General features: G+C 37.2%; 1 protein-coding gene across 4 annotated transcripts in view; it reads left to right on the top strand.

Moving 5' to 3' along the window:
- Positions 1-13,574, top strand: part of LOC136857941 (uncharacterized) — a 289,038-nt gene that overhangs the window by 149,565 nt on the left and 125,899 nt on the right. For all 4 annotated transcript variants that reach the window (XM_068225370.1, XM_068225372.1, XM_068225369.1 and 1 more), the window contains one exon: positions 225-614. In XM_068225370.1, coding sequence (XP_068081471.1) covers positions 225-614 — 390 coding nt within the window. The remainder of the gene's footprint in view (positions 1-224; positions 615-13,574) is intronic.

Genomic DNA, 13,574 nt, shown 5'->3' with positions numbered 1-13,574 from the left:
TACTAGTAATGAGCTTGTAATCTGAATTATTTGTAAGTACATTCCTCACATCAGGGTAAGAAATTGTACTCTGCCAATTCCTGTGATGTTTTAAATTTGCATTCTGTCGTTTAGTTATGGAGATGGGATTATTTCTTTGGCAGTATTCATGCTTTTTTGTAATTTTCTTAACTTCATTTCGAACTGATACTTAAATATACTAAAATTGAGTTCTTTTAATGCAGGGAGGCCTGAAATTGAAGATAGCTGCCTTGAAAGTTACCAGGAAGAGCTCTGGTAAGGATTCATCAAAGGAATCCGGAAAGGATGTTGGGAAGGAACCTACAAAGGAAGTTTTAAGAGATGCTCCAAGAGAGGTTACAAAGGAGTCGGAATCAAAGAAGCCAACAGCAGCACCCGCTCCAAAGTCTTCAAAGGATAAAGCCAAGTTTGAAAAACTTCCTACTCAGACTTCAATTGCTGCTGCTGTTCCGAGTCAGATGTCGGCATCTACAACTCCAGCTCCAACGCCAACAGGAAAATCACCTTCAAAGGTAGCTGTTGCAAATGCTTTGAAGAAATCAGAAGGTGTGCGGAGGAAACCTCGAGCAGGGCGCAGCACTCAAAAAGATAAGGTAAAAATTTGTTTCATTTCGTCATTAATCTGTATATAGATCTTCATTGTTTTACGGTATTTTCTCGTGTAATAGATCCCCTCATGTATTAGACCCCCTGGCTTTTAGAGACAAGAAATGAAAAATTTCAAAGCTCGCATGTAAGATCCCCCAACGTAATTCATCAGAGAACAACAATGGTTACGTTGTACAAATAGGTGAATAGTTTCGTCCGTCTGACCCATGCACTGTAAGCACGCATCAAAGTCGTGCGATATGTCTGTGTTTTGTAATTAAGAAATGTCTGCCTTCATAACGTACTCCAGCTCCAATGACATCACACAAATAGGTGAACAGCTTCGTATATCCGACCCACGCATTGTAAGCAAGTTAAGAATGTCCGCCTCCGCAACGTAATGGTTAGCACAGTTCGCTGCCGTTCCCAGGGCCCAAGTTCAATTCCTTATACTGCCAGAGCAGTCCTTCACTCAGTAATGAGTTTCTTACTCAACCGACTGAACAGGAAAGCTTGCTTGTTTTCTAATTTTTTTTCCCCCAACAACCAACAAATATAATTCTCACCATCGCTGTACATTGCATCAACACTTTTAAGCTTGGTAACCATTATTCTCCTGTATCTATTACTCGCACAACTTTTAGTGTTACCTGGTGTTTACAGGGTTGAGGAGTAAGGCGGGAACTCTCCCGGTTCCAGTAATACTGCAACTGAATGGTAATGAAATCTGAATTGAATCGATAATAAGATCGATCGATATGAATATTCTAAACCTTTATTATCGTAAGCCAACAACTGTGTCACACACACACATTATATAATAGTATGTAACATTTCTCGATGCGAATCTTGTTCCTAGCATGAATTCTATAGTTTAACTTTGCTGTGTAACCAACAACAGTACTAGCACGTAAAGTGCACGCCAGATGTCTCACGGCGATGCATAAGCGATTCATAGTTTGTGTTTCAAAGGTTGCCAATACGAATCTCGAAGATAACAAGAGGTCTACCGATTCAGCACTAAAGGGGCCAGGTATCACTAAAAGTTGCACGAGTAATAGATGAGACTATAGTGTATTCTGATTTCATTTCTGATTAATTTTAAGTCTGCGGGGCTGAGTGGCTCAGACGGTTGAGGCGCTGGCCTTCTGAACCCAACTTGGCAGGTTGGATCCTGGCTCAGTCCGGTGGTATTTGAAGGTGCTCAAATACATCAGCCTCGTGTTGGTAGATTTACTGGCACGTAAAGGAACTGCAGGAAAAAAAGCTGGCAACTCAGCGTCTCCGAAAACCGTAAAGGTAGTTAGTGGGACGTAAAGCAAATAACATTATTAGTTTTTAGGTCTTTCATTTAGAAGCTGTGATTTGATGAATTTCATGACTTTTTGCAATGGTTTTGCGGTGAATGAGACAATGTTAGGATTTGCTTAGTGGACTGTAGCCACAAATATTTTCACTCCACTTGTCAAAGACACCTATCTGTATAAACCCTAACACAATCTTTAAATTTTAATTCATTATGGAGCACATATTGATTATTCATAAGAAATACTTCTTCACCAGTGGCTTGCTCAGGTAGTTCTGTACAAAAGAAAGAAAGAAAGAAAGAAAGAAAAAAGAAATTAGTTGCAATTATATCCTCATTGGTGTGCCGAATGCCGGAAGGAAGTTGTGCATGATCGCTAACATTGGTGAACTCGACGTTGTGAAGTGAGAACTCCCAACAGTTTATTTTCTCCTTAATAATGTCTTTGATGGTACTAGATTTGCCACTAGCTCGGCAGCTGATTGTGTCAGCAGAGATCAATTTTGAAATTTAAGTACCGGCTCCTTATTCAAGAATTCAAAAACCTTGCGGGTAAAAAGTGATAACCCTCATATTTTGGATTTTTCAGTTCTTTGTTGTAAACAACTATATCCAACATGAAGTTTCCTGTTATTGAAGAATTTAGTCGATTTAAGGAGAGATGGTAGCATAATTCAGCTGTATTTTTATAACAAGCCACATGTCTCCGCAGTAAACAATCACAATCCACATTTCCAAGATGGTGGATCATGTTCTTAAAGACTTGTTTTCTTCTAAAGAAAATCTCGTTGTTGGTAAACAAAACAATGAAGATAAGGATATTATTGACAGAGATGATAGTTTAAAGGATCCTGATGTACTGTGAAATCCTAGAATATTATGGAGGTTCATCAGGAAATAGCGAACAGATCACATCAGATGACCTTATTATTCTAGCAGTGTCTTTCCTTTGCTATTTGAATTGGTCATAGTGCTCAGTCTTTCCAAAGGATTTTTTTTTTTTTTTTTTCCATTGTTTTGTTCTCTCTTGTAATGCATCTTCACATATTTGATTCCAGCAAGGTGTCTTTTTAGGTTTGACTAGTCCAGATATTTTCTGGGCTGCATTGGTTATTTCTTTAGATAAATCTTCCCTCTTCCCATGATGAGATGCTTTTAGCCGGGCTGAGTGGCTCGGACGGTTGAGGCGCTGACCCCAACTTGGCAGATTTGATCGTGGCTCAGTCCTGTGGTATTAGAAGGTGCACAAATACGTCAGCCTCATGCCGATAGATTTACTGGCACGTAAAAGGACTCCTGCGAGACTAAATTCCGGCATCTCAGGGTCTCTGAAAACCAAAAAAGTAGTTAGTGGGGCGTAAAGCCAATAACATTATTATTATGAGATACTTTTATTTTTTCCTGAAATGTTTCCAATGTTATTTGTGTAACTTGTATATTTGTGTTATATTTGTTTACTTTTCCCCCTCTTCTGTGATTTCTGTTGGGTAAGAATTTTAGTTTGATTTTAGACAAGTAGTGGTCAGAATCAAATTCTCTGCTTCTTACTATCTTGACATTCATAATTTCTTCCATGTTTCTTATGGATATAGCTATATGATCCAGTTGAAATTCACCTAGTAATGGATTTAGAGAAATCCATGTTTTAGCTTTTCTTGGGAATTTCTTGAAGAAAGTTGACATTAACTTCAGTTGAAAGTTTTTACAGATAGTAATTAATCTAATTCCATTGATGTTTGTTCTTTGGTGTGGAGCATATTCTTCCACAATTGGTCTATGAATTCTCTCTCTTCCTACTTGGGCATTGAAATCTTCAAGTAATATCACATTTGATTTTGGAATTTTAGATAATTCATCATCCAGTAGTGTCCATAATTTGTCTACTTTACTTGGGTTCTTTTTTTGTCTTCATTTATTGGTGCATGACAGTAAATAAAAGTATATTGTTTATTTTTGCAGTTCATTGTTAAAAGAGATATCCTTTCTGAGTGGGATTTGAATTCAGTAATAATCTTTTATGGACATAAAAGGCTGTTGTTCCCAAGAGTGTCATTCCTTTCACAATTCTAATCGCATGTTTACCTTTGAAAATTCGATAATCTTTTGTTTCTATCACATTCTTATCCAAATATCTCATCTCTTGTACTGCTAAAATTTGAATTTTGTTTCTATCTAGAAATAGTTCTAATTCCTTCTGTTTACCAACCTTCAACAAAGAATTTACATTCAAAGTGCCTGCAAAAAACTTAAGCCTGGATGGATTCCGAGGATGCTCCAACTCATCCTTACTGCAGAGGTTGGGACTCCCCAGAGTTCTAGGTCCCGATGCACTGCATAACACAATGGTGGATTTCTCTTCCGAGCTGCCACCTGGGATAGTGCTTTCTTTCGGCGGCTTTTCCATTCTGCGATTGAAATTGTGTGTTTCAAGGGTAGGAATAACATTCCAAAGTAGGATCAGATTGTTAGTCCAAAAATATTATTATTATTATTATTATTATTTTTTTTTTTCAGTGGTTGACTCCACTAGGTTTTTCTGCCTTTGAGACCGTTGACCATTTTTCTCTTGACCTCAGTTGATCTGCGGTTGCTTTTTTGGCATTGTCTTATTCACACCTGTCCTGCATATTACAGGAACATCCCCTATCAGCCATATGGGACGCGCCGTGTTGGGGTTAAAGTCCCCCACCCCATTGTCTTATGCAGGGTTATATTTAGCCCCTACTCAATTCAGAGCCAAACCCCCACACAATATAACCTAGTACGGTTAAATATAATTATATTTAATGTTGACCAAAATATGGCTTCCGATTGAGATAGCTAAAAATAAAATTCAGGAAACTCGATCGTCAAAAATTACCAATGTTTCGCCCAGAGTGCGACATGGGCTCATCAGTTGGATACCCCACCTTTTCAAAGACACTGGCCGGGTAGCACGCCGGTAGCGACACCATTGCAAGCCATACATGTGATAAGCACAATGCAGTGCCGACGTACTAGGAGAGAATTGCATCTCCACTTGCTATGTTGCCTTCCTGGGCTAGCATGACCAAAATATGGCTTCCGATTGAGATAGCTAAAAATAAAATTCAGAAAACTCAATAGTAAAAAATTACCAGTGTTTTGCCCACAGTGCGGCATGGGCTCATCAGTTGGATACTGCACCTTTTCCAAGAGACCGGCTGGCTAGCACGCCGGTAGCAACACCACTGCAAGCCATGCATGTGATAAGCACAATGCAGTGCCGACGTACTAGGGGAGAATTACATCTCCACTTGCTATATTGCCCTCGTGGGCTAGCATGACCAAAATATGGCTTCCGATTGAGATAGCTAAAAATCAAATTCAGGAAACTCAATCGTCAAAAATTACCAGTGTTTCGCCCATAGTGCGGCATGGGCTCATCAGTTGGATACCGCACCTTTTCCAAGACACTGGCCAGCTAGCACGCCGGTAGCGACACCACTGTAAGCCATACATGTGATAAGCACAATGCAGTGCCGACTGATGAGCTCATGCCGCACTCTGGGCGAAACACTGGTAATTTTTGACGATTGAGTTTCCTGAATTTTGTTTTTATATTTAATGTTGTTTACAAGGTAAAAATTACCTTTTTTTTTTCATTGATTCAGTGTCTGTAATACGAAGATGGCACAGAATATAAAGTATAAGTAATAAAAGGACAGATCAAGACAAAAAGGCATTATTTTATCATTTTCTAATAACATTTCAAGTTAATGCCTGTTGTTTCCTGCGAATGTCCTTCTTGCGAGCATAGATCGCTCATCAACATAGTATTTAAAGATAAAAATTTCATTGTTCCGTATTGAAATTATTGATGTTAAAAATTAAATAACTGGAAAGGAGGTTCAACTTATTCAATACTCAAAAGAAAGAAACATAGCAATCACATTTCTATTTAAATGGGACCGGTTTCGACCTTAGTCTAGGTCATCATCAGCCATAAAAAACATGTAAAATGTTTATGAATGTTGGAGGTCAGTTTCACTCTCTGTTAGGCACAAAGACACGACACCACATTCTGTCCTGCACAAAGTCAAAACACTACCAATCAACATGCGAAGATCAAAAAGGCTTGAATTCGCAGATGAACAGATCTGTAGTAGAAAGCCGCCAGCTCCCGGTGATCAGCGCGGCACACTCAAGGTCACGCGCTGCGGCCAAACACCAAAGTAGAGTGGAGAACGTTTCGAAAGTCCAGAACCTGTCACGGCTGCGGGAAGCCAAGTACGTATATAAAAATATACGACGCCAATTAGTACAACCGAATGAGCACCCGTACTCCAGTTAAGTTCTTGGTAAACAGTTGACTTGAAAAAACAATTGTAGAGAGAAGAAAAAAATGTAGTAAAAAGCGCAATATCGGAAAACAAATGAAAACTTATATGCACAGTGCGCTATTTTTAAAAAGAAAAAATTTTTAGGTTATGATTGAAGTAGTCGAAGTTGGCGCAAGACAAAAATTTTTGAAAGAGGAGAATAAATTAAACGAGGAAGAGTGATAGTGAAATAAGAGAAAGAATAAAAGAAATTGAAGTTAGATGGTAATGAGGAAAGATAAGATAGGGAAATGAAGGAGGGGTAGTTTAAGGTGGGTTAGGAGGGTGGGTTATTGGAGGTAGAAAATGTGGGTGGGAACTATGTAAGATATGGAAAATAGAATTGGGGTTTTGGAATTTGGAATTTTTGAGAAGAAGAATTAGGAAGTCAAAAAGGATATTGGGTTTTTCAGAAATGTCGTTTAAATTGAAATTAGGGTTGAAGTACTGGTCAAGGTGGATAAAGCAATTTTCAGTAATGTTTAAGAGGGGGCCTTTGTTAATGATTTTAAGTATGTTTATGTCATTGTCAATACTGGTGAAACTATGTTTGGAGTCTTGTATGTGCTGTCCTATGGCAGAGAATCTGTTGTATTTAATGGCGTAGACATGTTCAGAGTACCTGATATTGAAGTTGCGGCCAGTTTGTCCGACGTAGGAGGAACTGCAGTTGTTGCATTTAAATCTGTATACACCAGATTTAGAAAAAGCATTAGACTTATTTAGAGATTTAGAGTTGTGTAAGATATCAAGACTTCTATTGTTAGTTCTAAAAGAAATTTTCATATTATGTTTTTTAAAGATATTAGTTATTTTATAAGCATCCTGAGTAAAAGTGAAGGTGGAAAAAGCAGTTGGTTTTATTGTGTCTTTAGATAAAGTGGTTTTTGGACGGTGTTTGAATTTGTTGATGATGCGGTTAATGAAGGAGTTGTTAAAGCCATTAAATTTAGCAATGTTGCGGATGGTGTTTAATTCATTATTTAAATCTTTTTTGGACATAGGGGTGTTGAAGGCACGAAAAATTAAGCTGTTATAAGTAGCACGTTTATGAGCTTGGGGGTGCGAAGAATCTTGTCTTATTGTAGTTGCTGTTTGGGTTGGTTTTCTGAAAATTTTGTAAGATAAAGAAGAAGGATGTCTAGTAATAGTTAGGTCTAGAAAATTAAGAGTTTGGTTGTGTTCTGATTCGAGGGTGAATTTAATGTTAGAGTCTAAGTTGTTGAGATGAAGAAGTGTAGAGGCTGCGTTGGTTGATTCCTCATTTAATATTACCAATGTGTCGTCGACATATCTCGCCCAAAAGAGGATGTTGGAGAAATTATTATTATTATTAATTCTTGTGTTTTCTAAGAAGTCGAGGTAAATTTCAGCAAGAATGCCAGAAGCAGGTGAGCCCATAGCCAAGCCATCTTGTTGATAAATGGTGTTGTCAAAGGTAAAATAATTATTATTGAGAACTAATTTTAAAATAGACATGAAGTCTTGAATTTCAAGTTTACTTAGGTTACTGAATTTGTTTAGGTTGTTGTTTATAATGGGGAATAATTTTGGAATTGGAATACTAGGGTACATGTTGACAATGTCAAAAGAATTACAGACCCAGTCCCCTATACAACACTTCTAAATTCATCCAAAAATTTTTACTAAAAAATTATCGATTTTTATCCAACAAATCTATCAAAAACACTTCTGATCTAATCAACAAATTAAAAAATTTTGAAATCCAACCAAATTTTTCTCTCCATTCTTTTGACATTATCAACATGTACCCTAGTATTCCAATTCCAAAATTATTCCCCATTATAAACAACAACCTAAACAAATTCAGTAACCTAAGTAAACTTGAAATTCAAGACTTCATGTCTATTTTAAAATTAGTTCTCAACAATAATTATTTTACCTTTGACAACACCATTTATCAACAAGATGGCTTGGCTATGGGCTCACCTGCTTCTGGCATTCTTGCTGAAATTTACCTCGACTTCTTAGAAAACACAAGAATTAATAATAATAATAATTTCTCCAACATCCTCTTTTGGGCGAGATATGTCGACGACACATTGGTAATATTAAATGAGGAATCAACCAACGCAGCCTCTACACTTCTTCATCTCAACAACTTAGACTCTAACATTAAATTCACCCTCGAATCAGAACACAACCAAACTCTTAATTTTCTAGACCTAACTATTACTAGACATCCTTCTTCTTTATCTTACAAAATTTTCAGAAAACCAACCCAAACAGCAACTACAATAAGACAAGATTCTTCGCACCCCCAAGCTCATAAACGTGCTACTTATAACAGCTTAATTTTTCGTGCCTTCAACACCCCTATGTCCAAAAAAGATTTAAATAATGAATTAAACACCATCCGCAACATTGCTAAATTTAATGGCTTTAACAACTCCTTCATTAACCGCATCATCAACAAATTCAAACACCGTCCAAAAACCACTTTATCTAAAGACACAATAAAACCAACTGCTTTTTCCACCTTCACTTTTACTCAGGATGCTTATAAAATAACTAATATCTTTAAAAAACATAATATGAAAATTTCTTTTAGAACTAACAATAGAAGTCTTGATATCTTACACAACTCTAAATCTCTAAATAAGTCTAATGCTTTTTCTAAATCTGGTGTATACAGATTTAAATGCAACAACTGCAGTTCCTCCTACGTCGGACAAACTGGCCGCAACTTCAATATCAGGTACTCTGAACATGTCTACGCCATTAAATACAACAGATTCTCTGCCATAGGACAGCACATACAAGACTCCAAACATAGTTTCACCAGTATTGACAATGACATAAACATACTTAAAATCATTAACAAAGGCCCCCTCTTAAACATTACTGAAAATTGCTTTATCCACCTTGACCAGTACTTCAACCCTAATTTCAATTTAAACGACATTTCTGAAAAACCCAATATCCTTTTTGACTTCCTAATTCTTCTTCTCAAAAATTCCAAATTCCAAAACCCCAATTCTATTTTCCATATCTTACATAGTTCCCACCCACATTTTCTACCTCCAATAACCCACCCTCCTAACCCACCTTAAACTACCCCTCCTTCATTTCCCTATCTTATCTTTCCTCATTACCATCTAACTTCAATTTCTTTTATTCTTTCTCTTATTTCACTATCACTCTTCCTCGTTTAATTTATTCTCCTCTTTCAAAAATTTTTGTCTTGCGCCAACTTCGACTACTTCAATCATAACCTAAAAATTTTTTCTTTTTAAAAATAGCGCACTGTGCATATAAGTTTTCATTTGTTTTCCGATATTGCGCTTTTTACTACATTTTTTTCTTCTCTCTACAATTGTTTTTTCAAGTCAACTGTTTACCAAGAACTTAACTGGAGTACGGGTGCTCATTCGGTTGTACTAATTGGCGTCGTATATTTTTATATACGTACTTGGCTTCCCGCAGCCGTGACAGGTTCTGGACTTTCGAAACGTTCTCCACTCTACTTTGGTGTTTGGCCGCAGCGCGTGACCTTGAGTGTGCCGCGCTGATCACCGGGAGCTGGCGGCTTTCTACTACAGATCTGTTCATCTGCGAATTCAAGCCTTTTTGATCTTCGCATGTTGATTGGTAGTGTTTTGACTTTGTGCAGGACAGAATGTGGTGTCGTGTCTTTGTGCCTAACAGAGAGTGAAACTGACCTCCAACATTCATAAACATTTTACATGTTTTTTATGGCTGATGATGACCTAGACTAAGGTCGAAACCGGTCCCATTTAAATAGAAATGTGATTGCTACGTTTCTTTCTTTTGAGTATTGAATAGGTTGAACCTCCTTTCCAGTTATTTAATTTTTAACATCAACATAGTTCCAAGCGCTCTCCGCTCGAGTCCAGGACCTTCAAACTAATACAAGCGAGTGAAAAACACACATATCAGTGCTCTAATGTTGATGACTTGGTAAAGAACATCTAGCAACTTTGCTGCACAATTGAGCATAGAAACCTTGGTAGTCCAATTTGGAAATTTGCATTTTTTTGGAAAGTACTTAAGTCCAGGACTTCCACCACTGTTTCTGTTGTAAATGTTGATGCTCGTTTTTCCTGTACAGAGCAACATTCTGCTGTTTGCATTATTGCGTGCTGGTTAATTATGGATGGTGAAAGAGAGAAAACTGCACAAATGTGTTAAAACATTCTCATAAAAGTAAAATAATTAAATGTTCTAAAGTGGAAGGGAAAGAAGATGAACAGAATAGTGGCCAGCATGTAAAACAGGCTTGATGTGCAACTATAAGAAAGAGGCTGTTATTTTTGACATAGACGAGGTGCAACAAACAGTATATGAAATAGTTTTAACAGCCTTAAAATTTAAGATGAACAGGACTTCTGTTTATAGGGCTTAGTAGAATGTCAGGCTGTGCAGAGCAAACGTCTTAGGAAATAAAACAATTTGGTGGAGCGTTTGCATAGCGTGGAGCTTGTGAACTATAGGCTCACAGGACAGCGTTTCCTGCTTTGATTTTGTCTGAAAGTTCTATAGGAGTTTGATGTGTTATTCTTCTGCAGATGTTTTTCGCAGCATGTTGTGTCTCGTTCAGGAAGTCTGCCCAGTTTGAATTTTTAGGAGTTCCATCTTTGCCAGGTGAGCTGTCTTTGCTGTACCGCACCATCACAGTCGCTGTTCCAATAGACATGTTTTCTTGTCTTCGTTAGTGTGATTGTCTCCTTAGCTGTTATGGCTTGTAATTCATAATTTGCTGTAATTCATCCCACTTCTGGGTTTTAATGGATTTTAGCTTCTGGTGAACTCCCAACTAGATTCCAGTTTTTCTGTATCAAATCTAATGATCTTTCTCAAATGACACTTCCTAGTGTTTCGCAGGAGCAACTTAATTTTTATTTTGGTTAGTGATTTGAATCTAGGTCAGTGTTTCTTAGACCTTTCACTATTTGGATCTGTTTAGATCAAATGGAACTTGCCAAGATTGGGATTTGGTGATTTCAAAGTTTTTTTTAAAAAAAATATTTTTTTGCTTTCTGGACGGGTGTCTAAAAACGGTTGATTTCAGAACCAAATTGAATGCTGTACATAGTTCCACAAGCTTGTCTCCATTGCAGTTTTTTCTCCGGTTAGCTAGATAATTACATACGTTTTGGAACTACCTCTCTTTGGTGAGCTAGACGTTCAAATACTCGAGCAGGATGGTTGTATGTTTGTCTGGGATCGTAGAGATGACGTCTCTGAGCTCTTTCCAGAATCTGTAGGTTTCTTCTGGGGTTTTCTTGTTTTCCTGACTAATCGGTGCATGCACATTCATGGTACTGTGTCCATTTTATTGGTACTTCGGAAGGAGAGGGTTGAGACTCTTCTTTTGGGAGATTGAAGTCTGACTGAATCCAGAATCTCCCTGTTGATTATAAAACCTAGGTGAGTGATAATTTAATTATGTATTAACCAACTTTACCTTTGAAGATCCTGTAAACTCCTGTTCATCTGTAAATCTTGTCTCCTGAATCACTGCTATTAGAATTTGGTGTTGGGACAAGGTATTGGTGAGTTGCCCTTAGCTTAGACAATTCACATTAAAGGTAGTGAAGAAATGTTGGCGTTTGTGGTATGGCTGATCTTTCCTAGAGTCTCCGATATCTCCAAGCATGTTGGTGCAGGGTCCCCAGATTATAATTGAATAAAACACCAAGGTTGTTAACTTGTGAAACAGGACATAAAATGTTATTACTAAATTTGTACTGAAATAATATTTTCTCCTTGTTTTAAAAAAAGATATTATTTTTACATTTTTCATGATTAGTTTCATCCCATTTTACATACAATACTTTTCCAGATGATGTAAATCTTCTTGAAATTTTAAACAATCAATTGGACAATTAACTTTCATATACATATATATATATTTTGCATCATCAGCAATTAAAAGCAATTCTGTATTCTTACGTATATTTTTAATGCCATTTATGTAGAGAGTAAAGAGTAAGGGAACAAGGTGAGATCCATGAGGAGCTCCGTTGGTAACAGCAAGCGCAGAAAAATTATTCATTATTTTAACGAGCTCTGTGCGGTTTTTACGATAGGATTCAAAACAGGAGAGGAGAGGCCCCTTAATTCCATAACCTGTTAGTTTTTTGCAGCAAGATATCGTGGTCTACAGTGTGAAAAGCTTTTGAGAAGTTTGTAAAAATACAGTCGACCTGAAAGTGGGTCTCTATTGCATATAAGAGGAACTGATAAAATAAAGAGAAGATTGCTGCAATTAACCATCTTGAAAAAGAATCCATGTGCTCATCAATGATGATGTTTCTAAAGAGATGTGTGATCTTGTCAAGAATTATTGAGTCAAAAATTTTGGAAATATGAGAAGAAATTGTAACAGGTCTAGAGCGGTGTCTTTAAAAGTAGGAAAGATCACAATATGAAGATGATGTTGGAATTCAAGAGGACAAATTGGGGCAAATATTCATTTATAGGTAGGGGAGTTAGGGATTGGAATAACTTAACCGAGGGAGATGTTCCAATAAATTTCCAGTTTCTCTAAAATAATTTTAAAAAAGGCTAGGAAAACAACAGATAGGGAATCTGCCACCTGGGCAACTGCCCTAAATGCAGATCAGTATTTATTGATTGATTGACTGATTATTGATCTAAATGCCTGCATACGTAATCCATGGTGACAGTTGATTGGTTACAACCTAGGATAGTAGCTTCTGCTGAATTTTCAGCCATGATATTGACAGTTGAAAAACTGTTGTGTGGAACCGGTGATTTTTCGCACCGACCAAGTTACTACCCAAGTAGAGTGCTTGACGTTCAGCTCATTTTGGCATTTCGTCCATACGTCGTGCTTCGGTTTACCCATCAGTACTCGGGTGGCTGGTTGCAGTGATTTCCCACTGGGTGATGGGTGCACTATGTCCCTATGTTGTTGTTGTTGTTGTTGTTATTAATTTAATTATGATGGTTTGAAAATCAAACAGGATGATATCTAATGATGCTGTTTTTCTGTTTTCTACCTTCTCTAGCTTCCTGATCACATTGTTTAATAATATTCCCTTTAATTTTCCTAGCTTTGCTACAAATTATTTTCTACTTCTTGTGAACAGAAGACATAATGAAGGCAAAAAATGTTGTAAAACTGTGTGCACCCTCAAAGAAAGTTCTATAAGGTCATAACAGGGGAAAAAATCGAGGGAAAAACTCAGGAAAGTGAGCAATAATGATGATTTAATAAGAGCACAGATATGCTCTGATTAACACCAAGAAGGCCATTTGGACAATGTCTGAAGAGTGAGTTGATATTTTCAGCTACCTAGAAGTAAAGA

The sequence above is a fragment of the Anabrus simplex genome, chromosome 1, assembly GCF_040414725.1.
Source record: "Anabrus simplex isolate iqAnaSimp1 chromosome 1, ASM4041472v1, whole genome shotgun sequence".
In the NCBI taxonomy this organism is placed as follows: Eukaryota; Metazoa; Arthropoda; class Insecta; order Orthoptera; family Tettigoniidae; genus Anabrus; species Anabrus simplex.
The sequence above is the reverse complement of the archived record's forward strand: the minus strand, read 5'-3'. Positions and strand labels throughout refer to the sequence as shown.